Source organism: Cricetulus griseus, chromosome 2 (genome assembly GCF_003668045.3).
Source record: "Cricetulus griseus strain 17A/GY chromosome 2, alternate assembly CriGri-PICRH-1.0, whole genome shotgun sequence".
NCBI classification, from domain to species: domain Eukaryota; kingdom Metazoa; phylum Chordata; class Mammalia; order Rodentia; family Cricetidae; genus Cricetulus; species Cricetulus griseus.
Window position 1 is genome coordinate 247861359 of NC_048595.1, and position 26076 is coordinate 247887434.

Sequence of the window (26076 nt, forward strand, 5' to 3'; positions counted from 1 at the left end):
TAATAATAACTTCTTCCTTATTGGTTCCGCTAACCTAGACTTCTGCTCTTATTATACACACCTTTGTACTCTAACCGGCCATCATTCTCTTCCAGTGCTCTGCAGGGCTATATCCATCCCACCAGAAATGCGTGGTTTTACTTCTTAGATCCTTATTCATGATAACTGCAGAAGTCTAGGAACGTGAGAGTGCCATCCAAACCAAGGCATGGAGCACAGAGCTGAGCAAACTGACTCCCAACTAATCTTAAAATGCTCCCCAAAGCTCATGATTTGTTTTAGTCACTGTAAAACTGATGGCCTCTAGATACCCATCTTTATTTTCTGCCCTTTCCTTCCCTTTGTAAGAGCAAAACCAACCAACCAAACAAACAAAAACCAGAATTTCAAATATCCCTCAGCTCTACACAGCTGAAGGTGCCCTTGAACTTTTCATCCTCCTGCATCCGATTCCCCAAATACTGGGATTAGAGTTGAGCAACATCAAGACTGGTTTACATCCTACCCCACCCCACCCCCTTTTTTGTTTTCTTTTGCTTTTTTCCAGATAGGGTTTCTCTGTGTAGCTTTGGAGCCTGTCCTGGAAGTACCTCTTGTAGACCAGGCTGGTCTTGAACTCAGAGAACCTGCCTCTGCCTCCCAAGTGCTAGGATTAAAGGAGTCCATCACCACCGCCCTGCTACAATTCCCTTTCTTGAAGGAGTTACTAGAAAAAAGACCCAAAAAAGAAAAAAAAAAAAACTTTACAGTTGTCAATCAACATCCCCCACCACCACCACCACACACACTCTAGACTCCTTCAAGGACCAAGAAATACACTTTACTAGAAAGCAAAGTTTTTTTGTCCCTCAGTTCGTGTAGGTTAGATCCCTTGGTAATCACAAATGCTGCTGGCCTAACCGCCTCCACACTGACCAAGAGGTTATGCTTTCCAGTTCCCTGATGATTCAGCTGGGCCTGTCCTCTTAAAAAATCCAAGTTGCATCTGCTCAACTAGGAACAGCCATCCCCCTACTGCTCAAAGTAACTGATTAAAATGTTTCAACCGCTTTAATCCATCTTTGTTATCATCTTCCTAAGACTTAGTCCTTCCTCTGTGACATGATTCCAGCAATGGGGGAAAAGGGTCTCTCCTTCGTTGTCTTCCAAAGTACTTCTTTACAGCCTGTGCCATAAAAAAATGAGGTCTGTACAGATTTTTTAGCTGGGTGTCTTTACAGAGCACATGCCATGTCACAAGTATCTGCTGAATATTTAACTTTTGATAGATGACATAACACTGACCACGGTAACTGTTAATCTTAAAAAGGCTCCGTGTCCTTTACCTTTCTCTCCCTTCCAGGTAAGTAGCTGCACAGAACGGTGAGGATTTAGTTGGTCTCCTTTCCCTAGCCTGAGCCTACACCAAGAACTGTCAACCATAGAAAAAGGCAAGCCCCTCCTCCAGCTCGTGAAATTTTAGGGAGAAAGCTCCCAAAAAGGGGAGTCTGATGGGACCGGGTGGGACTTCGGGGCGGCGGGAACTCTGAGGTGCTAGCAAAGGGCCTGAGTGTGAGCAGGGACTGGGAACCAGGAGCGGAAGCAGGTCAGCGGGCAGGGGGCCCGGAAGCCGGTGTGCGAGCGAGCGGAAGAGGGTCGCGCGTAGCGGAAGGCGAGGCGCCAAGAGCGGAAGAGGGTCTTCGGACAGAGGAAGGGGAAGTCAGCGGCAGGTGCTGTAGAGCTGTGTGCTCTACGGAGAGCGGAGCGCCCGCCTGCCAGTCCCCGGAGAACCCCGGAACCTGGTGTGGCGTGATCGGGGAGGAGCGCCGTTTCCGGCGAACCCGGAGCGGAGGAGCGCGCGGCTGTGCGCCGAGTCGCCGCGCAGGCGCACTGCCCTCTGCCGGCTCGTGGCGGCAGTGCAGGCGCGGCTGAGGTGGGCTCGCGAGCTTCTGGAGGTCTCTGGGAGGATTCCTGGCGTGCTGCAGAGGTCGTGGGAAAAGAGCGACACGAGCAGTTTCCCAGGGGACTGGAGTCCAACTTTCTGAGTTGATTTCTGGGTGTTTTGGGATCCCCGTGAGAACCTAGGTGATGTTCAGTTGGATGTCTATAATGTCTACTGGTAAACTTAATTATCTTGCTTATTTTAAACACTGCCTACATATTCGTTTCGTGAAGCCATTTTTTTTTTTTTTAAACTACGAAAGTGGAGCAATTCAACTTTGGTGGGTGGTACTCAAGGCATTTAAACCCTCCCCACTTTTGTCCAAATCCCCGAGAGGAGTTATTACCTGGAAAGGCTCTGTGGAGGACGTAAAAGTCGGTACTTCTCATTCCCAACTTTCACGTCCGATTCTGTAACGTGTTACCTCTGTTCTGGGTGCTACAGATTTAGAGATAGGAGCAAGTCTAATCGAAGAATTGGTGTGGAGAAACACCACTCTCCTGGGGGCACTGGCAGAATTGTGAAATCTCAGGGGTGGAGGAAGAAGCGCATGAAAGCAAAACGGGTTGGTTTTGTTTTGTTTTGGGACACCTTATTGGACTATTAATTGACAGCCGTTAAGCTAATGGTCAGCTGGGGCGCACAGAGCAGCGATTGTCATTCCAGAAAGGCAAACCGGCTTGTGGAGAGACCGAGTTGCAGCAGGGTGAGTTAGACAAACGAACCAGATAGATGGTGAGTTAGCTGTGCTCGGGTCCTGAAGGCCTACGAATTTTGTTTTAAGAAAATGGTTGGAAATTATTGTTTTCCAGGCACCCCAGATGCCCTCTTGACAACTAAATTTAGCAGGAAAACTTGTCAAAAGAAGTAGTTACGATAGTGTTTTATGCGACCGCGAATATTAATGGTGGAGATGGGGTTTTAACTAGAGAGTTAGAGAGGATGACTTGGAATTACTGTCTGGAAGACGAAGACCTGTGCTAAAATTTGGGATGACAGAAAACAGGGTTTGAGGAAATGAAAGTTACTTTCTTGGTTGTGTGTAGGAAGGCATGTACTGGAACTTGAGAGTTAAGGAGTATAAAATTGAAAACCTGAGAAACGGGATCTATATTTCAGTCTAAAGTACCTTCTGATTTCTCATTGTTTAGTTTCTTCCTTAAATGTGGAATTATGTTAATTTTCTGACACTAGTTAATGATTCCAGTGTGGTGTTAGATAGAAAACGACTTTTAATGGAAAAACTAACGTAAGAATTGGAGAGGAAAACCCTAGGTCCCAGATGGCCAGAGGGGGATCCTTTCCAGCTACCCAGTGGTTTGGCAGAAAGCTTTCTCAGCTGGAACGATCTGTTCCTGGTAGGACAGCAAAGCAACCCTACCCAAATGACACAGTTTGGGGAAAAATTTTTTTTTTTTTGCGCTGAAGAAGGTTTTATAAAATTTTAACTGCCCCAGAACCTTTTCATTGCTTTGTGTTCCCAGGAGAAAAGCAAATATGGGTTGTTACGTGTGTCTAGTCTATAGCAGCACCTGAATCTTAAGCTCTTTTTAAATTGTATTTTCAGATATTATGCTAATTTACTAATGTCTGATATCTTACCATCTTAGCAGCACAGCCATCATGTATCTTTAAAAGTGATTTATTTTTAATTAAGTGTATGGGGGAGTGGCCAGGTTATGTGCACAGAGTGGAGGTTCAGAAGAGGGCTGGGTCTCCTGGAGCAGGAGTTACCTGGGAACCAAACTCAGGTTCTCTGAAGTGGGGGAAAACAATTGTAACCATTGAGCCATCTGTCCAGCCCAGACCACTGTGTACTTTAGTTTGTGAACAGCAAGCTATTATCAAATTGCTAGAATTGGAGTCCCAAAGTTTGGGTCAGTGAGTCTAACACGCTTAAGCTGTACTTTGAATTACTCTGGGACAGACAAGGAATCTACAAGAAGTACAGAAAAACAAGGGTCTGTATTGGGAGAGGCACAGAATGCAGGAAGAAGAAAAGATGATTTGGAATTAGTAGAATGGGTATGTATCATAGTAGAAGCCTTTCTTGGGAAAGTGTCCATTTCACAATCAAGGTTAAGGACACAAAGCAATTCATTACGTAAATATGTTAAGTGTTCAGTGATTTGATGGTAAGGAGGCATGATCTGGTAGCAGCAATAATGCTGGAGTCGACAGATGTTGGAGAAGGAGACAGTATAACTACATAAAGTAGGCAGATCCCTTAAAAAGCAAACAAGCAAACAAAAAACTGAGTCTACTAATGTATATTAGCAATTAAAATGCCAATGATTTTTAAGCCTCTACTCTTGTATTTTATACATTAATTTCTTGTTCTTTTCCTAAACAAAGCATTATTAAAAAAACAGATAAATTATTTAAATAGCCATCTAAATCCTAATCAGGTTTTCTTAGCATCTTCATTTGGCGTTATGAACACTGTGGGGGAGATCAGAACTTTTGCTCCAAATTAATTTCTTAGTCATCTCTTCATACTGGATCATACTCAGGAGCAAACCAAACCTTCACAGAGCACACGCAGCCCATGTAAAGGTGACAAACTCATTAGGTTTCCTTCTGGCTATGGAGGACACTCAACTTTTCAATTGAGTTTGTGATCTTGAAAGCTTGTGTTTTTCTGTACCAGAAGCAAATCCAGCAGAAGTGTGACCCCTGCTCCTTGTGGTCTTCTTAATGTGAGTGAGTAAAGGTGGCTAGCTCCCGGTGTCTTTCCCCAAAATATGAAGGGTATTGTGGGGGATGAGACTGTCCAGTGGAGACAGAATGAAGGAGAATGGAAATGGAAAGTCAAAAAAGCAGTACCAGTAGGAGCAGGCACACTTTGTTGCTCCTACAGAGAGCTTACATTCAGTCTTTCTCTGGTGATGGGAATGAGTAGAATGAGACAGGTGTTGACTGGGTTCCCTCAATTAAGTTAGCTTTTTTTTTTTTTTTTTTTTTTTTTTTTTTTTTTTTTTTTTTTTTTTTTTTTTTTGCTATTTACTGGCAAATTACCTCTAAAAGAATATATTAGTCCTAACCTATAACAGCTATTTGCCTTGTGAGAGGAATCGGGAAAATTACTGATATGTGTAACATGCTAACATGGGATAATATTAGTAATCACTTTTAGGTGGAAACTTAGAATTCTGTCTTTGAAGAACCAGGTCAAAAAAAGGAGAAAAAATAATTGGCAGGGGTGGGGGGATAATAAAGCATATTATATTTGTGAAACTCTAATTATTTGGGTCCATGTATATATGTATGTATATATATATGTATGTACATATGTATTTATGTATGTATATATGAGGAGTGATCATGAGAGAAGAGATGCAAGTTTTAAGTAATGGCCAAATCAAGGAAAGCTTTGGACATAATTCTTTTGTTAGTAGAGAGGCGTTAATAAAAAAAATCTCAATTTCAAAATATCCCAACTAAATGATAGGCACATCCAGCTATAAATGAGGCCTGGATCAGAGCTATGAATGTGAGATTTGTCATCTTACAGACTTTAGGAAACCTGTGGGCAGTGGAATAAAAAATCTGTAATAGTCAATAAAAAGTGCACATACACACACAGTGTTGCAAGACACTGTTGCTGGGGAAGATACAACACAAACGTCTGTTCAGTCCAAACTGAGAACCAATGACAGACCACTGTAACAGTCCTTTAAATTCCACCTTGGTGAACTGGTGCATTTACTTACAGGAGCAGGAATGACTCAAAGGCATTATTGAAAGCCCACCCCATCATGGGCCAACACTTGTGAAAGCTGTAACCTTGAAGGAAAATGAGTTGTAGGCTAGCCTGGCCTATTTAACCTGACCATGTCTTTTATTTTTATTTTTTATTTTTTTTTATAATGGAGCTTACCTTCATTGGAAAGGTTTTTACAATTCAAGAGGAAGTCCTATTATTATATCCAGACATAATAGTAGAAAAAGAAAAATGATTCTCTTTATTAGGCAACTGCATACTTCTTTCTTTTCTAGAAATGGCAAAAAGTCTTTTGACTACATCTCTGTCTGCAAGGACAAAACTATTACAAACAGGGGTGTCGCTTTATAATACATCTCATGGCTTCCACGAGGAGGAAGTGAAAAAGATACTGGAGCAGTTTCCTGGTGGGTCCGTTGACCTTCAGAAGAATCAGAATGGCATTGGCATTCTCACTCTGAACAACCCCAACAAAATGAATGCCTTCTCAGGTAAGAGAGGTCCTCCTTCTCCAGATAAAGAAGGACACTAAGTCATAGCCTGCTAATGTAGTTTTCCTGGCCTTGCTCTGGTGAAAACAATTCTTGAAAGTCTTGGTATCCCTTGTGGAATATATATACACAGAAGTAATTTCCTATAATGTGAACCAGAAATATTTTTGTTAATTATGCATATTTTTTTAAGTCATGAGTACAAATCTTGGTAAAATGAGATTCGTGTGTAATGGTAAATATTCTATCAGCCATCATTTAGAAGGCAAAACAAAATAGAGCTGCCCTTCCACCTCTGATGCCATGCCTTCTTCACTGTGATGGAATGCACCCTCATAATCCTCATGCCATACCTTCCTTGCCATGATGGCGTGCACCCTTGTATACTGTGAGCTAGAAAAATGATTCCTTCCTTAATTTGTTTCTTGTCAGGAATTTTTACATCATAGAGAGAAATGTAATTATCACAGATTCCACACAGTCACTGTATGTATTTTTGTAAAGTATTTTTTAACCCCATAAATGAAAATGAAAATTTCCCTAATAAGGAATTTTTGTGGCATTAGATTTGTTTACTTTGTTCTGTGTTAATTCAGCTAGCTTAGAAACTAAGTTTTGATAAGGCAGTCTAAGCTTTTGGTTCTATGTATCAAACATAATCCAAATATTCTTAAAGAGCCGGTGTTGGTGGCGCACAACTTTAATCCTAGCACTCAGGAGGCAGAGGCAGGTGGATCTCTGTGAGTTTGAGGTCACCCTGGTCTACAGAGCGAGTGCCAGGATAGGCTCCAATGTCTTTGAAATCCGTTATATTTTGTTCACTTGAAATTAACCACTCACATTTCAAGTGTTCAAAATTTACATGAAACTAATGGTACTAGCTTTATATATTCAATTATGTAGGTAGTATTAGTTTGATGTATAATTTGCAAAACAAATAAAAGCAGAGATGTTTTTAAGTAATGGTGTTTTGTTAGCTTGGGTAGAGAGATGAGTCTTTGCTTAAAAATAGTCAAAGCAGATACTCCAAGGCCCTTTAGTGTGTAAGGTCTCCTCTAGCTCTTAAGGTTTACTGCACTAAGTCAAAAGAGTGAGTTTAAAATTCACTAGTAGTATAGTTCTTTATATTTATGGCTACTGTTACTGTTTAGGCACTTAAATATTATGTGTGATTGAAGATGTATATTTGTACATATTGATTTATTTACACTAAATGTGTGGATCTTTGGTTTCTCCCAAACTATTAATAATTTGCATGCAATGGCATTGTTCAAGCACGAAGGATATTCTTGAAAAGTTTCCATTTTAAGTAGATCATAATTAGAAAGGATTATTTTATTAGTTATTTGTGAGTACATAGCATTGATCTAACATTTACTGTAGAGCCCCATCCCATTGGTTACTTTAAAAATGGCAGAGTAGTGATTATTGACCTTGTGGAATTTTTTTTTTCTCCAAAACTAAGTCTGTATTTTTTAATGGGATCCATGCAGTAAGGCTTGGAATCAGTGAGTACTCTGGAAGTTTTAACTTTCAGTTATGATCTTTACTTTGGCTTCTAATTTTGTTTGTCTTTACCTAGGATATTAAGGATATTATGACCTTGGAAGATACCCAAAGATGTGCATAGATACAGATTATTCATTACAACTTCAAATGTCATTCTCTGTGGTTTCCAATTTTAAATTTATTGTTAAAGGAAGCTTTTGTAGAATTTTGTAATCATATCACCATGATGATCTAATATGTAAATCCTTGCCTTGACTGTGCCTTAGGCATGTTAGTTTGTCAACCACGGCATTTATTATGTATTTATTACCCTTTCCTAACCTAAGTAAAATCTTGTTAGTTTTGCTAGGAAGAGAGTTAGACTCACTTTGTCCTGTATTTTATAGCCTATTCATTATATAATCTCACAGTCATCTTATGTTTATAAAACTTGCTAAGCTTGTTCACTGAGACAATTAACATGCATTTGCTATCTTTACCATAAGAAGTAATTTGTGCTTATCACTGTATCCAATATTACATATCCCAATTTTTCTATGTCTAGGACATACATGATATATTCTTATTTTTCTTTCTAAATATATTTGTTTGATTTCTTAAGATACATAGGTTAATGAATTTAAAATTATAAGGCAGGGGCTGTTTTATATGCCTTGTTTGTGTATTCCATTGTATTAGTGCAATAGGCATTTGGTAAATACACTGTAGATATTTGTAAAGTATATGTCCTGGTAGTCTTGCTGGAACTTTGCTATTTCTGTTTTTATCAGTCTCTTACATGTGTTCATATTTTTACTCTCCTCTGGTAGGTGTCATGATGCTACAACTTTTGGAAAGGGTAATTGAATTGGAAAATTGGACAGAAGGGAAAGGCCTCATTGTCCGTGGTGCAAAAAATACTTTTTGCTCAGGATCTGATCTGAATGCTGTGAAAGCACTCTCCACCTCAGAGGCAAGTATGTGGGCTGTGTACCCGAGGTTGCTCCCATCAGACACAACTGAGAAAATCATGTTTTAACCTATGTGATTGTTGTTATAATGCATACTCCTTAGTAGCCTTCAAACAATAGTTTTTGTTTTGTTTGGATGGTTTCTCTTTTATTTTTTGAGAGAAATTATGGAGGTTTATAAGGGAAATAATATAGGAAAACAAATAAATGTTAAGGTCTTACAGGGTGGCTGAAATGTCTCATCTTTGTGGTCCAAGAGGAGCACTCTTGGCTGTGTGTTTTTGGAGACTGTCTCTTGCTTTCAGTATTGTTTCTGAGACTCTCCTTCCTCTCAGTAGAGGCCCCCATGTCTCTTTGATTTCTAATTTGATTGAATACTTTTAAAGAAAAAGTAGAAATTTTAGAATAATTTTAAGATTGTGAAAAAGTTGGAAGACTAGTGTAGAATCTTGCACGTGTGTACCCTGTGCCCTTTGTTTTGGCGTATTTATTCAGTATAAAGATTTGTCAGATACTTATGCACCAACATTGGTATTTTACCGATAGTGAAATTCTACTCTATGATGTCACATGTGGGCTCTCAATAGTGAAGTTCATCGAAGCACAGAGTAGAATGGGGGTTGACAGGTACTAAGGATGGAATATGGGAAATAGAATTTCCATTACACAGGTAAATTAGTGCTAGAAATTAGTTTTCTAGCACAGTGTTTATAATGAGCAATGCTATATAGTATTTCCATATGGTTTTCCAAGATGGTGGATCTTACGTTGAATGTTCTTACACACACTCCACATTGATGATAAAGGGGATGATAAAAATACTAGAAATGATGGGTGTATCTGCAGCCTGAATGGGTGCTCAAAGTGGAATTGGTGATTATCTGCAAACTCAAGTTGTGCACATTAGATATATCCTTAGTTTTACATGTCAAAGTAGTGTAAAAGAGAGAGAAAAGAAATTTCATAAAGTATTGGTATTGATAGTTCTTTTGTGTCCTTTTTCTGCTTTGGAATCCTATATAGTAGTCTACAGTGATTCCTTGGATCTCTCATCTGTGAAAGTTTCTCAAACTCTGTGTGTTTATGTGTCTGTGTGTGTAGTCTTACTGTAGCTTAGATTGTCCTAGAGATCATTATGTACATTCTGTATCCTTGATTGGATTCAAAGTCTCTGAAGTCCTCCCGCCCCAGCCTTCTGAGAGCTAGGCTTATAGTCATCTTATAGCCATGAGCCACTACATCAGCTTCTTTGTAGGTAATATTCAGGGTTGCAATAATATTTGTAAGGTATTTATTACATGGTTAATTTAAAATTGACAAGTAGAAATGGTGTATATAAAATTCCTGAACCATTTTTTTTCAGATAGTCTGAAGTATTCTACACCTGAGAAGCAATTGATGTTTGTGTAAATATGAAATTTAAAATCCTAGAGTCTAGGAATCTTTGGCTCTTAACATGAGTTGCAGTTGGAGTGTGAATGCATCTACCACTTGCAGCTGAGATCACAAGACCTATTGTGATTTCACACTGTGAACGAGTTTTCTCTCAGTGAAGCTCTTCTGGGTCCAGCATATTGACTCTGTGTTACAGACGTGCCAGTAGCATCTGCATATTTGGTGAATTTGCTTTCTGGGAATGATGAAGTAACTGAAATATATAACAAGTTAGTAAGTGGATTACATTGTCCTCTAAATATACTAAAATGCTTTAGTGTGATTATTAGAGGACTTGTCTTCAAAAGGTAATTATATTGGTGTTTTGCCAATGTAATATTTCAACTAAAAATTTTGAAGGCTGGGTGGTGGTGGTGCACGCCTTTAATCCCAGCACTTGGGAGACAGAGGCAGGTGGCTCTCTGTAAGTTCGAGGACAGCGTGGTCTACAAAGCTACACAGAGAAATCCTGTCTCGAAAAAACAAAACAGAAAAAAATTCTGAAGGAAATTTCTAAATGTCCACAGAAACAGACAAATCCAGTGAAACCCTCATGTATCCATGGTAGTGTCAACACTGGCACTATTGTATCCTAAGCTGTTTCCTTAGTTTTTTCCTTTCATGTGTAACTGACCCCTTAAGCTAGTTTCTTTTGGGGTCTTTTGTTTCATGCTGAGGAAAGGAACTCCAGTTGTCCCTATTATACAGTTGAGATCCATGGAGAATGTGGAGGATGGACTAAAGATGGACTAATGTGACCAAGGATTGGCCCTGAAGAGTTATGTAAGGGAGAAAAACAAAACATAGAAAAAAGGATGTAAGTATTATTCACTTACAAAAGTTAGGTTTTATGCTGTGGATGTTCTGGAGACCCTAAGAAATCTCTTTTTAGAAGTAAGAAGGAATCAAAGTCCACAGTGGTATATAGGGAAATACAGAATTGCTTACTTTACAGCAAGTGGGTGCAATGCATCAAGGAAAGGTTTGGGTTTAGCAAGTTTCACAGTCTTAACCTAGCTTGAAGATGATGTCCTCCTTTGTCCCTGACCTTGTTTGTTACTCTTCTGACAGTGTATTGCTTGGGTCTTTGTTGCTTAAATGTCTACAGGTATCTCCACACCCCCCCCCCCATGGCCTAGTTTCTGTCTAACTGCATTGGGCTTGCTGCTACTCTTGTACAATTTCATTTTAACCATAGTAATATACAAATTACTTATTTTCCAAAAATCTTTCAGTGTATTTGGGAGAAATTCATTAATCCATAAAACTGGTTCATATGGTCATAGAACAAGACACTTTGCAAGATGGGAGTTACTGTACTCAAGATGGGCACAGCTGCAGAAGGCGATGCTCATGGTTCTTTGTGCACATTGAGTACTGCACATGTTTTGTCGTGGTTGGTATTGGGAAGAGCTAGACAGGTGAGGTTGGATCTCAGGATACAGACAGATGAAACAGCAGCTGCGGCAGCTCTCCACACCTGTGTCCAATACTTCCCAATTGCCTATACCCAAACATTGGTAGGTCTGTCTCTCTGTCTTTTCCATAGTTATTTCCTGCAGGTAGTGTTTTATGTTTTGCTGATTTCTTTCTTCCTTTCTTTTTAAATTTCGTTTTATTTTATGTATGCCTATGTATCACCTGCGTGTCCAGAAAGGACAGAACAGGGTATTTGATCTCCTGGAGTGAGAGTTACAGATGTGGTGAGCTACAGGGTGGGTGCTGAAAATTGAACCCTGGTTCTTAGAGGAATAGTCTGTGCTCTTAACTGCTGAGTAATGTCTCTAGCCCATTGACTTCTTTTCCTCCCTCACTTCAGGGAACTGAATGAGTGTTTGACTTTGTAGCTTTGAATGATAAATTAATAATAGCAATTCTTCCTCTCCCTCCTCCCACTCTACTTTCTTGAGCTTTTTGTGTAAACCAGGTTGGCCTGATACTCACAGAGATTCTCCTGCCTCTACCTCCCAAGTGTTGGGATTATGGTGTGTGTACCACCATATGGCTTGATCAAATTAAATCTTATCCCTGTATCTTTTGGGCCAGTATTATTTTTTATTTTTATGATACATTTATGGTCAAAACACACTCATTCCATTATAGGATTGTCATTAGTATTGATAGAATGCTATCAACCTCGAGGAAGATATCACATAGCTTCACATTTTCTACCACCCATATCTCTGCACCTCAGTTCAAATTAATTGTTTCTTCATTGGCACTTTTGTCTATTAGTTTAAGCATTAGAAATAACAGCAACAACAACAACAACAAAAAAAACAGTACACAGTACCTTAATGGTTGATCCAGCAAGATTATTGAGGACTCGTTATATTCCTTAGCCCCCATCTTGTAGAGGCAGTATGTCAAATAATGAATTGAAACACTCAGTTCATAGAAAACAGTTGGTAACTACTGTAGTTAAGGTACAGGAATAAAAAAAAAAAGTACTGTGAAACACAAAAGAGAAACCTATTGCATTTGGAAGGTTGTGATGGAATCACATTATTTGACCTAGACATTCCTTAAAATAGAACAAGAACAAGCTACCACAACTATGGAAATGATGGACTAGTGTGAGCAAAACACAGAATGTGTGCATTTGTGTGTGTGTGTGTGTGTGTGTGTGTGTGTGTTTGTGTGTGTTATATGTTATATATAATATGTAATATGATACTGGGGCATTTGGTATTTAGAGGATTGCCAGATATTTTACAGCTGAAATTGAGATTCTTGGTTGTAGATAATAATGCCAGTAAGGTACTTTAGGACTATGTGGAATTTGTTTGTCCAAGATCTTAGACTATTCTGTGGCTGATAGGAAATCACTATCCTACAGGAAGTGTTACTAAGCAGCAGGATGGAAAGTATATCTAAGGAAAAGAAATTAAATACAGAAATATTAGCTAGGAATTAGAGCTTTTTTTTTTTCTGATCAACCCATGAACTAGTTCATAGGTTGATGAACTAGTTCTAGACTAGTTCAGTTGGAATACAAATAGAAAAAAGAAAGTAAATTTTGGAAATATTTCAGAGGAGGAATTGAGAGCACACATGCTGGACCTAATGATGAGGATGCTGTGAACTAGAGAGATTGTAATAACACCAGCATTCTGAGCCTGCTGCTTATTATGACTTTTCTAGTAGCTAAGCAGTGTGTGTGAACATACGGATTCCTACCTTTCCTGCCATCCTGTAAATCAACCAGATTCCTGTTTTATTCCCCATTTCTATGGATGAGAAAACTGAGCTCATAGTCATGGTCTGCTCAAGTGCATGCTGCTACTAAGTGGTAGAATGAGAACTCAAATTGCCCTTTACTCCTTGTAAGTTTTGTAGTGCTGAGTTTGAGGTTCTGATGCTTCACATAAACCAACAGTGGAAGTGGTTTAAACTTTCAAAGAAAAGAATACAAATGAAGAGAGAGAGAAAGCGCTATGGGGTGGGTTTAGGAGAGTCCTTGCCTTTAGGGGAATGGCTGAGGGGATGAGTGAAAGGGGAAAACTGGAGAACAGTCAAAGCAACAGACAAACAGAAAACGGTTCCTAGAAAGAGAGGACCACAGTGAAGGAACCGTGTTAAGTTGAAGAGAAGATGATACTTAATAAAGCCAAGTCGTTTAATTTGGCAAAGTGTATTAAAATGTTTTAGGACAAGGCTGAAAGCCAGGTTATACTGGATTAAAGAAGGTATGGCTCTTATGAGAAAATATGTAGTTTGTGAAAAATCTAGGAATCTGAGCCTTAGAGTACAGAATCCCAGAGCTCATTATAACTTTTCTTTACACATGGCTTCCTAGAGGAAGCAGGTTGGAGAGTCTGACTCAGGTTACTGTGACTAGTGCTCGACTCTATACTAGGAAGCTGGAATGGTCAGTCTTGGTTGTCAACTTGATAGGATTGAAGAGTCACCATGGAAATAAGCATTTGGGCATTCATGTGAGGGGTTTGATAGATTAGGTTTATTGAGAAGGGAAGAACACCCTTAGTGTGGGTGACACTGTTCCATAGGCTGGAGTACTGGTCTGAATGAAGAGCAAGCAAGCTGAGCAGCATTGTTCACCTCTGCCTCCTGACTGAGACTGCAGTATTCCCAGCTGCTTGTGGTCTGCTGCCATCCTTCCTTGCCATGGTAGACTAGATCCTCAAACTATTATGCCAGATCAACCCTCCCTCCCTGCCTCCCTCCCTCCCTCCCTCCCTCCCTCCCTCTCTCCCTCCCTCCCTCCCTCCTCCCTCCCTCTCTCCCTCCCTCCCTCCCTCTCTCCCTCCCTCCCTCCCTCCCTCCCTGCCTCCCTCCCTGCCTCTCTGCCTCCCCTCCCCTTCTCTTCCTTCCTTGTTTTTAGAACTTTCACCACATGATTGAGGAAAGAGAGTGATACAGGCTACCCTGTGCAGTGCTAAGCTCCAGCCCTGGGAGAGTAGCACAGAAAGCACCATTTACAGTTCAGCCCCACAAAGTGCAAAATGAAAACTGCCATTTTCAAAAAAAAAAAACAAAAAATGTGGCTTTGTTTCTTTTCAAAATCTGAATTTTGAAAGTATTTCTTATGTAATATACTAATTTTTGTGTTTATGCTTATTTTTCTTTAAAGAATGGGGTGGCCTTATCTATGTTCATGCAGAACACCTTAACAAGATTTATGAGGTAATGTATCTTTCTTTTAAAAATAGGATTTTTAAAATACCTGGATTAGTATTCCATTATTTGTATATTTAAAAAAGTTAGACAAGCTTCAAACTGTGTCCGTTGTCATGATGGACTATGTCTTTATGCCATACTAGGAGGCAGTCATTAGAATGAAATGTTAGTGAGGTGTGAACAGTTTTATAAAGAAGGGGAAAGAGGAAAACCATTTAAGAAACAGCACCCATATAACCAGCTACCACAAGAACAGCTATGGTGAAAGTCAAATACTGACAGCAGGCAGAGAAAGGATGTTGATCAGGAGGTGACTTGCAGAGATTCCTCCAGGATGGAGAGTGGTAGAAGTGGGGAGAACTGTGGACTGGATAATACTTTTATAGCTTTCTGACAAGAATGGGTTTACTTTACATCCAGATAAAGGAAAAGGGAGAAAAAAAAATCTGCATTTCAGATTACAAATTTGGACATACTTTGAATCTCTTTTTGATTTTTTAATCTAAATATAGGCAGTTTAAAGTTATTAAAACTAAGAAAATTCATATTTAAGTATGCTTATTAGTGATACATTTCTGTATTTTTAATACTTATCTGAGAGTCTAGAATAATACTACTGTTTTAAATGCCATCGCCTTATCTCACTCTTTCTTCCACCACATTGTTCTTGACTTTTTTTTTCTAGTTTAAAACTTTTTTATTTTAGATTATTTTACTATATATGTCTGGGTGTTTTGTCTGGGTGTTTGTATTGTGCACTACATGTGTGTCTAATGCCTTCAGAGACTACTATATTAGCTACTATATGGATGCTGGGGATTGATCATGGGTCCTCTGCAAAAGCTACAAGCACTCTAAACAGCTGAGCCAGTTAGGGCTAGGGTTAATCAGCCCTTTCTCTCAATTTTTATTATTTTTAATTTTTATTAATTAATTTATTTTTGAGGTACAATATTATGTAGCCCAGTTTGGACACACACACACACACACACACACACACACACACACACACACACACTTACTATTAGTGAAGGCCAGCCTTAAACTCCTGATTCTCCTGCTTCCATCTTCTGAGTGCCTAGATTATAGGTATGTAACACCACATCTGGCTAAAAGTTATTCTTGTTTAAGTAATCCTTTTTATGTGGAAGTAGGGCTTATTAGGAAATATTTAGTCCAATAGCATTACATTTTGGTTAGAATCTTTAAAAAATGTATACTTTGAAAACATTTTAGAGGACTGGGTGGTGGTGGCGCACGCCTTTAATCCCAGCACTTGGGAGGCAGAGGCAGGCAGATCTCTGTGAGTTGGAGACCAGCCTGGTCTACAAGAGTGAGTTCCAGGACAGGCTCCAAAGCTACACAGAGAAACTCTGTCTCAAACAAACAAACAAACAAACAAAAATTTAGAACTACCTGTAGTATTCTCACACTGTTGTGTCAGGATTTATTTTTATTTTATTATTAGTTTTTTAAAGATAGGCTATCACTATGTAGCCCTGGCTGTGCAGGAATTAGACCAGGCTGACCTTGTATTCTAAGACATCCACTTGTCCCTGCCTCTCAATTGCTGGGATTGAAGGTGTTTACTAATATCTGCCATGCATGGTTCTTTATAAACAGAAACAATAAGATTTCTTTTAGCACTAAGTAATATTTATATATAGGAGCAGTTTATGGCCATTTAGGCAGTAGTGATACGCCTTTTGGTGGAACTCTTAAATACTTGCTTTTGTAGGTCTGTGTTTTAGATCAGGTTATCTCTTGGGATATGACTGTAATATCCCCAACCCTGACTATAGAGCAGACAGTTTCACAGTGAGTGTGCTGTATTGACAGCTGTGGAGGTATATCATAGGCTCAGTGTTTAGAAGACAGTTCCAGTACATACTACTACTGTGAAGCAGGCAGTGAGTCAGGTAGGTGAGCTGCCGTGTGCTTGGCCTCATGCCACCTTCCTTCTGAGGGTGCAAGGATTCACTACCCTTCATGGTTCTTGTTATTAACTGCAGAATGTTGAAGACCTTAAAATGGTGCATATGAATGAATACTAAAGTTAGTTATTGCCATCCATTTTTCTTCCATATACAGACTACCTTTAATAAGCGTTGCTCTGGTTCAAGGCTGGGCAATGGGTGGAGGAGCAGAATTTACTACAGCATGTGATTTCAGGTAAGGTAAAATTTGCTGCAGACATAAACACAATTAGCACATGCTTGAATGTAGTTTTGCCTTAATTTCAGTATTTCATATATTCTTTTTTTCTTTTTTTTTAAATTTAAATTAGAAACAAGCTTGTTTTACATGTCAATCCCAGCTCCCTCTCCCTTCTCTCCTCCCCTGCCCCCCATCAACCCCTATCCCATTCCCTTTCTGCTCTCCAGGGAGAGTGAGGCCTTCTATGGGGGATCTTTAAAGTCTGTCATATCATTTGGAGCAGGGCCTAGACCCTCCCCCATGTGTCTAGGCTGAGAGAGTATCCCTCTATGTGGAATGGGCTCCCAAAGTCCGTTCATTTACTAGGGATAAATACTGATTCACTACCAGAGCCCCATAGATCGCCCAGGCCTCCTAACTGACACCCATGATCAGGGGGTCTGGTTCTGTCCTATGCTGGTTCCCCAGCTATCATTCTGGGGGCCACAATATTTCATATATTCTTTTTTTGGGGGCGGTGGGAGGTTTCGATGCAGGGTTTCTCTGTGGCTTTGGAGGCTGTCCTGGAACTAGCTCTTCTAGACCAGGCTGGTCTGGAACTCATAGAGATCCGCCTGCCTCTGCCTCCCAAGTGCTGGGATTAAAGGCGTGTGCCACCACCACCTGGCCTATTTCATATATTCTTAAACATGATAATTAATTAAAGAATATTGTCTTTTTATCAGTCATTAAAATAATTTTAGTTTCATACAGTTACTATTGTTAAATTATAATGCATTTTTAAAAATCAACAAAAGACAGTGACTTTTAATAAATCAATTCCATAATAGCAAAATTCTTAAGAAGGAAAGTCAAGGAAATATATGAAACTCTAAAATCCAAGACAATTACTCAGAAGGAGTTAACAACTCAAGAACATAAGAAAAGAATGGACCCAAAGTTTCCCGTGCCTGTCCTCAAGAAAGATTTGCTGAGATCCGTTTCTTTCTGAGATCCATGTCTCCACCATTTGTGATTCATAGCAACTTTATAAATGAAGGAACAAAGTTGCAGGAAATTCTGGGAGCTGGTAGTTCCTCCCCCTTAGAATGATTTCCAGCTTTGAGTAGCTGTGTGGGTGCAGAGGCTAGAAAATCTGATGCTTTCCACAGGCTTGAAGCTGCCTTCTTAGTACTGTCCCAAGGAACCACGCTGAGGAAACCTCTGTATTCTGTTGTGTGCTTGTCCTGAGATCCATAAACATGGAGTAAGACAATAATCACATTGAACCGTTCTGTGTTGAGAGCCTAGAGAAGTCCCTGGAGCCTTGAGTCATAGCAAAGAACTGTGTTTGCAAGAGAGGGTGCTTTATTTTAAAAATGCCCTTGATCCTTTTAAAGTGCTCAGAAATGGTGTGTGTGTTGTAACTGGCACTAAAACAGGAGGGCACCAAGGAGCCCGAGTGCTCGCCCCGCATCTACTGATCTTCACTGTGTGCCACTTTATCTGACTTGAGTCCTGATTTCTGAAGCTAAGGACATAGCCCTTCTGATAGTATAGCATTCTGAATACTCCAATAGGTTATGTTGATCTGTTATAAAGGTTTTTGAAATAATCTTATATTCAGATATAAATTATATGTAGCCAGAAGCACCCATTTTAATTGTGCAATGTAAAGGCGTTTTGATGATGCATCATCCCATGTAACCACCAAAGTTAAGACATGGAACGTTTTTACTTTCCTTATATACTTGTGAATATACAATAAACATGGGTATGCAGGTGTCTCTACTGTAAGTTGACTTGGATCCTAAAAGGTACATACACAGGAGTGGTGCATATAACTGGATTGTGTGGTAGATCTGTTTTTAGTTTCTGGAGGAACCTTTGGATTAACAAAGTACTAGTTGTGATCTCTCCAGTGGTGTAGACAGTTTCTTTTTTCTGCATCCTTGTTGGCATTTGTTCTTTTCCTGTGACTTGATAGCTGTTCAGACTTGGATGAGATGGAATCTCCATGTAGTTTCGATTTGCATTTTTCTAGCAGGTAAAGAATGTTGAACTTAGTTTTTCATGTGCTCATTGGCCATTTACACTTATTTTGAAAATTGTTTGTTTTGCTTTGTTCATTTATTGGTAGAGTTATTTGAGGAATTAAAATTTTGAGTTCTGTGTATGTTTTGTATCACCAGTCTCCTGTCAGACGAATATCTGGGGAAGATTGTATTCTGTTCTATGGGCTTTTTCATCATGACGGCTTTATCCTTCGCGTTATAGAGCTTTTATATTTAATGTAGTCCTATTCATCAATTTTTGCTATTTCCCAAACCACTGATGGTCTATTCAGAAGCATATTGGCTGTGTCTGTATGGTAAAGTGTTTTCCCTTAGGAGTTTCAAAGTCTTGGGTCTTCAGTTAAGGTCTTTGATCCACCTTTAATTAATTTTTGAGCAAAGTAAGAGATAGTATCTACTTTCCCTCCTCTTCATGTTGCCAGGGATGAAATGCAGATTCTGTGCTACTTTTATTGAGTTGTCTTCTGTTTCATCATGCTTACTAGCTGTTGATTCCTCTTCCTTGATTCCCAGGGCCTGCTTCACTTCCTCAGACTTCTTGTTTTCTTCACTGTTCTCTATTGTATATAGAGTCCCAAATATGAAACCTCTGCTTCGCCATCAGTCCATGTCTTGCTATTTATTTTCTAGTAGCATCATAATACTGGGTTTTGTGTTATTTGTGATAGGATCTTTCTATGTAGGCAAGTGCATCTGAATTGGGGTTCCTGCCATCTCATCCTCCTGAATGTTAGGGTTACAGGATTGTACCTCTCCATACTTGTTTTTTAAGGAGCAGAAATTTTTAGATTTTAAAGTAATTTTAGGCTTTGATTTTGAAATATTTTTAATGTCTGAAACCTGTTATCCAGTCTCCTAGGATGCTATTAACAGAGAGCCAGGTTGTAATTATAGATCAAGAGATTTAGAGATGAAGTGTTTTTAACTGGTCTATATCATTCACTTTTTTTCTTTCAATATTTTAATATCCTTTGGTCTGGTCTGGGATCCAACCAAGAATTTATTTTGTCTGATGTAGATATAGCCTCCCCTACCTTTTTCTGGTCAATTTTTCTGTCCTTTTATGTATACCTGCTATTTAACTGAACATAGACGATAGTAGGTCACATGAATTAGGTTCATACTTTCCTTTTTCGGTAGTACAAGGTACTGAATCCATAGATGCATTGGGAAATCCACCTGCCATTGAGGTACATCTCTTGCCTTTTTTTTTTTTTTTTTTAATTTTGAGATGGGGTCTTACCAGGACACCCAGGGAAGTGTTGAAGTTTTTCCTACTTCTGCCTCAGTTTCTCAAGAAACTAGGATTAGGGATCTACACACCAGGCCAGATTAGGGCACACTCATTGTTGCAATGCCTGCCTTTTAATTGGTGAGTTTGTCCTACTTTATATTCGTTATTGATATGATTTCATTTCTGTCTACAATATTTTTAAAAAGTTATTTTATATGCATTAGCGTTTTGCCTACATGTATATACCACATGGTGCTCTCAAGAGGGCAAAAGAGGGTATTGGATCCCCTGGACCTGGAGTTACTGGTAATTATGAGCCATCATGTCAGTGCTGGGAACTGAGCCTGGGTCCTCTCCAAAAGGAGAAACTGCTTGTAACCATTGAACTATCTTTCCTGCCCTCTCAGTCTACCATCTTGATATTTTTTCTAATGACCTGATTCTATTTGTTCTCTTACTTTCTTTTCTTGCCTCATTGTACATTGTGTGATAACATTTTACTTCTACTGACCCTCTCCCAACACACACACACAGTGAGAGAGAGGAGAGACAGAGAGAGAAAAACTTGTTTCTTCTAGTTTTGAATTAACAGTATGCATCTTAAAGTTGTCACAGCCTTCCATCAAATAATAAACTAATTTATGTAAGATGTTAGGATATTACACTATACATCTATTTCTTGTGTCCTCTTCTTTGGGTATATTAATATTTATTTGGTTTCTATGCATTATAATGGCACAATTACTATATTTTTGCTTTAGTCAATTATCCTTTAAATAAATGCACATAGTGAAAGTAAATTGTCATGCTAATTATATTTTCATCAGAAAGAATATTTGGGTGTATTATTCTGGTTTATACTGATTGCCAACTTGACGGAATCTAGAATCATTTCAGAGAGAAATCACTGGGCATATCCATGAGGGATTACCTACATTAGGTTACTTGGGGTTGGAAGGTCCACCTGAACTATGGGCAGCACCATTTCATGGGCTGGGGCTCTGGACTATATTAAAAAGGGAATGCACCAGGACACATAGCTTTCTATTTCCTAAGTGTGCATGCAGTGTGCAGAGCTGCCCTCCAGTTCCTGATGCCTTACCTTCCTCACCAGGATGGAATGCCCCACCCTCCCATTAACAATGCCAGACCTTCCTTGTCACGATGGCATGCACCCTTGTATACTGTGAGCTGGAATAAAGTCTTCCTTAACATGTTTGTCAGGAATTTTGACATTGCAGCGAGAAAAGTAACTATCACAAATTCCACACAGTCATTTTATGGAGTTTTGTAAAGTATTTTTTAACATAATAAATGAAGATGAAAATGTCCCTAACAAGGAATTTTTGTGGCATTGTTTATTTTGTTGTGTATTATTTGACAGCTTAGAAACTAAGTTTTGAAAAGGCAGTCTGAGATTTTGGTTCTAAGTATATGAGACATAAATGTTCCGTTTCCTGACTGTTACAAAATCAGAATCTGGGAAACCATGACTCAATCAAAAGTAGGTGCCTGGCAACATCTTTGGATTCCCCTACTTGCCCTCTCATCACAACCTCTCACTCCCATGCAGGATTGACTTAATACACTGAATATTATCATAATGCTTTTCCTGACTTCCAATCTTGTAAACTAAATGTTCTGTAATAAATGTGTTCCCATTTTTACTTCTTATATAATAGAATAATAGAAACAATGTGAGAGAAAATTCAGTAAACTCTTGAATAAGAAAATTTTGCTTTTTATTTGATAATTAAGGACTTGTTTTAGTTAAGTTTTGTTTATTACTCAGAAACTTTAGAATTGTTTTGATGTAGGAGACAATTTACCAAGATCTCAACCTCTTTGAAAACCAGTATAAGTGAGTGGATTCATGGATACAATGAAGAAAAAAATAAATAAATAAGTAAATCTGTCATAGCACCCTCTGCTGTCAGGACTTCAGACTGCATTAGGTTGCTGCTTGGTTTTCTTTGAGGGAGCTGTCACACTGGCTTTGTGGATGATGTGAGACTAAATAGGAAAGCTTTCTGTATAAGCTGATAAATGCTTGTTTTCTTTATTTTAGCCAGAAGTACAAGTACAGAGTATAGTATGTAATTATATAGATATAAAATATATTCAAAGAATTCTATGCTATATGCAAACAGGTACTGATATACTTAATATTCTTCCTTAAGAGCACAAGTTAAGGATTTATAGGTGTTCTAGAACTACCAGACAGCAACTTAACAAAGAAATAAAAGAACTAACAGAAGTTATGACTCAATTGGGTTTAACAGACATCTATAGAACATTCCATCTTCTTCTCAGCGCCACATGGGACCATCTCTAAAATTGACCACATACTCAGCAACAAAGCAGACCTCAACAAAAAAAAAAAAAAAAAAAAAAAGGAATAATCCCTTGTATCTTATATCACCGTGGTTTAAAGTTAGAATTCAACAACAACACAAATTGCAGAAAGCCAATGGAAATTGAACAGTACTCAATTACATCACTCCTGGGTCAAAGAAAAAATAAAAACAGAAATTAAAGACTTCCTAGAATTCAATGAAAATGAAGGCACAACATACCCAAACTTATGGGAATCTTTGAAAGCAGTGCTAAGAGGAAAATTCATGGTACTAAGTGCCCACATGAAGAACCTGGAGAATAGTCACACTAGAGAGGACATGTTAGGATTTCCAGCCACATGGTCTGGGGGTGGCTCCACGTACTGTATAGAAGAGCTCTGTGGTCTTCCATTTCAATACATATTTTGTTACAGGTTACTATACATACCTTTCTAAACTCCAGCTTTCTTTTGTACATTTTATATATATATAAAAAAACTTCCTGTTTAGCAAAGTTTCAGTTCATTTAAAAATGTTCTTGGATCTGTTTGCTAACCTTGAACTAGGGTTCCCTCATCAGAAGGCAGTAGCATGATAGAGTAGCCTTGTCTGCACTCAGCAGCGGATCCAGCATCCCTGTCAAAAGTAACAGTCAGGCCACAGAGATGGCTCAGCAGGGAAAAGTACCTGAATTCAACCCCTGGGTCCCACATGAGGGAAGGGAGAACTGCCTCACATAAACTATCTGGAGACCTGTGTATGTGTGCTATGGTGGGTGTGTGTACATACACACACACTAATAGTCTTTGCCCGGTTGTGGGTAGTTTTCTCCTGTGATATATCCATCCAAATAGTAAGACACATACCAACATCTCATGAATTTCATCTCTTCCTCACCATTATGTCAGATGCACTTAGAGCTCTTTTATATCAAAGTTAGGGAATTTAATAGCTTTATAAATCGAATATGATGACTTTATAATTATAAGGGCTAAGTCTTCTATATAGGTTCTTAGATTCTCCTTGCAATAAGCATTCCAGGTGATACTAAGTAACTCTAGAATTACTGTTTAATCCTGGCAGATAATGAAGAAGCAGTTCTCATTTTGAGATATATCTTATTGAGTCATTTCTTTTTGAATTATATTTTCCAACACTTGAAAATTTAAAGTTTAACTCTGTGAGACTAATGAAGGATCTTGTGAAATGTTTCCTGAGAGCTTTGTATGTCTCTAACTGTAAGAAATACCTTGTTTTCTTGTGACCAATGGAATTTTAAAATTATGCTTAATGCATACTAAAAGGTATGTCAATACATTATATTACTAGCTATGTAATTTATGAAGAATATATATGTCAGATTATAATGCATGCTTTTACAAAGATTACTTGAGGATTTGTTAGTTGTAAAATAGGATTTAAGTGGGCATCCATGGGACAGTAAGGCTGGGTGGGTAAAGGTACTTCCTACCAAGTCTGGTAACCCATCCCAATCCTATCCCCAATACTCACATGATACAAAAGAGAGAACCAGGTAACCTCCATACATATGCCATGGAATGTGTGCCCACACATGTACATGAAAAATGACATAACTGATCTTTCAACGAGGAGACAAAACATATATAAGGATGGTTGCCTAGTTTATAACAACTCATGGATGGCCACTGTAATAACTTGTACAGCATCCTCTACCTCATAATGACATCTAGTGTCTCACTAATTTATGTTCAGTTCTAAATGAGTTTATTCTTGACATCATCACTTTCTCAGCTGTGCTAATGGCTACACCAACACATGCCAATTCCAGAATTTGTTTTAAAAACTGGTATATTAAGTTTTTCTGAGACTGGACTCAAAAGTAACAATCATTTCTATTTCCACAACTATTAGATATTATATTTTGCAAGTTTAATTCCTTCCCAAATTTTTGACAGGTTCCTGTTGTGGAGTTAGATTAGATTCTTCTAAGAATTAGACTTGCTCTGCCTCATACGCATTTAAAAGCTGTTTATTGAAGCCATTTCTATAGTATTGTTCATCGTTGTAACATACTCTTGGTGGGAATTCATCTCTCTGGGGAGAAAGTTTCCCAGTGGGTTAGTAGGGGTTTTCAAAAATTCTCTGCAGTGTTTCATGATTAAAGGTCAGGCTGCAGTCTGAGAAACTTGATACTAAGAGAACTAAGTCATCTACAGTTGGACATACAGTGTGCTGGGAAGACAAATCACTTCAGCTATTCTTTCTTATAGTGAATAGTTTTGAAAATGGTTATTCCTAAGGAAAAATATAAATTGCAATTTGAAATTTATTTAGGTCAAATTAGGTTTTAATATTACTAAGTCTTCTGTTGATACATGCAACAAGAACGTACACAGGCAACACTTCCTAAAAACTGTAGAACTTTATAGTATGCAACTAGAAGGTGCAAAGCTTTTTTATACCCACCGATTCCGTTGATTAGTCTATGAATTACCCTGATCATAAAAACACTACTTGGGGATATACTTACTGCTGTCAGTCAGTCCAATCCAAGCCACTGCCATCTTCCTTACTACTCTTCCTGCTCCTGTGAGACACTGAGGTCAACTATCTGGGGTCAAGTCCTGGCGATTCCATTGTATGGTTATTCAACCATAAAATGAGAGTATTTGTCTGTTACTCTCAAGAATTTGTTAACATGAAGTTCTTTTTATTTTTGAAGGCTGGCTTCTCAGTTTCAAAGTTTGGAAAAGCTAAAACAAAATGTTATTTTCAAAAGCAATTGTTTGTTGAATAAATAGTATGTGGTGAATTAAATTCTAGTTGGGAACATTCTGCAACATTGTTTCTATGTCTGCCTAAACCAATTAATTTTGTTAGCCCAGGAGCATTTACTACTTTACAGTTATAGTATATACATGTACTTACAGAGTTTCCTCTCTGTTTTTACAGGTTAATGACTATGGAGAGTGTGATCAGATTTGTCCACAAGGAGATGGGCATAGTTCCAAGCTGGGGTGGTGCCAGCCGGCTGGTTGAAATCATTGGCAGCAGACAAGCTCTCAAAGTGTTAAGTGGGACCCTCAAACTGGATTCCAAGAAAGCTTTAAACATGGGCTTTGTTGATGAGGTCTTACAGTCTTCAGATGAAGCTAAGGCTCTAGAAGAGGCACAAGAATGGCTAGAGCAATTTGTCAGTGGGCCTCCAGAAGTCATTAGAGGTTTAAAAAAATCCGTTTGTTCAGGAAGAGAGCTGTATTTAGAGGAAGCATTACAGAATGAAAGAGATGTTTTAGGAACACTGTGGGGTGGACCTGCAAACCTAGAGGCTATTGCTAAGAGAGGGAAACATACTAAATAGTTTTTAAAATATGGGAGTACTACAAGTTGAAGCTTCAATGAGAACATGGATGGAAGTGAAGTTATATTAAAAATGAGCAGCAGAATTCATTTGAAGTTGACTGCTTATATGCTTATTTGGTTTGGTTGATATTTTTCATATCTCAATTTGTTGGTTTTTCTTTTTTAACATTTGCTTAAATCACTTCTAGCAACTTCTACATTCCTACAGTAATTCTTATCCTAGAGCCAAAGATCAATTTTCAAACAGAAAATCTATTCTTGAGCTTATCTTTTGTAACAT

General features: G+C 38.6%; 1 protein-coding gene across 5 annotated transcripts; it reads left to right on the top strand.

The window, feature by feature from the left end:
• Window positions 1-1660: 1660 nt before the first annotated feature.
• Window positions 1661-25889, top strand: Echdc1 (ethylmalonyl-CoA decarboxylase 1). Of its 5 annotated transcripts, none has more exons than XM_027398413.2 (6): window positions 1661-1912; window positions 5921-6136; window positions 8455-8597; window positions 14624-14676; window positions 16762-16842; window positions 25386-25889. In XM_027398413.2, exons 2-6 carry the CDS (start codon window positions 5923-5925, stop codon window positions 25792-25794), a joined length of 900 nt encoding a protein of 299 aa, XP_027254214.1. In that variant the 5' UTR covers window positions 1661-1912; window positions 5921-5922; the 3' UTR covers window positions 25795-25889. The 5 variants fall into 5 exon arrangements, with proteins under 5 accessions (XP_027254214.1, XP_027254212.1, XP_027254213.1 ...); XM_027398411.2 differs by lacking the exon at window positions 1661-1912 and adding an exon at window positions 1919-2098; XM_027398412.2 differs by lacking the exon at window positions 1661-1912 and adding an exon at window positions 1919-2064.
• Window positions 25890-26076: the final 187 nt, after the last annotated feature.

Excerpts from the sequence above, each read along its gene's own strand:
- Echdc1 (XM_027398411.2), top strand. The coding sequence starts at position 2,068 with ATGTTCAGTTGGATGTCTATAATGTCTACTG. Across the intron at positions 8,598-14,623 it reads AAGCACTCTCCACCTCAGAG|AATGGGGTGGCCTTATCTAT; the intron begins GCAAGTATGTGG and ends TTTTCTTTAAAG. Across the intron at positions 16,843-25,385 it reads ACTACAGCATGTGATTTCAG|GTTAATGACTATGGAGAGTG; the intron begins GTAAGGTAAAAT and ends CTGTTTTTACAG.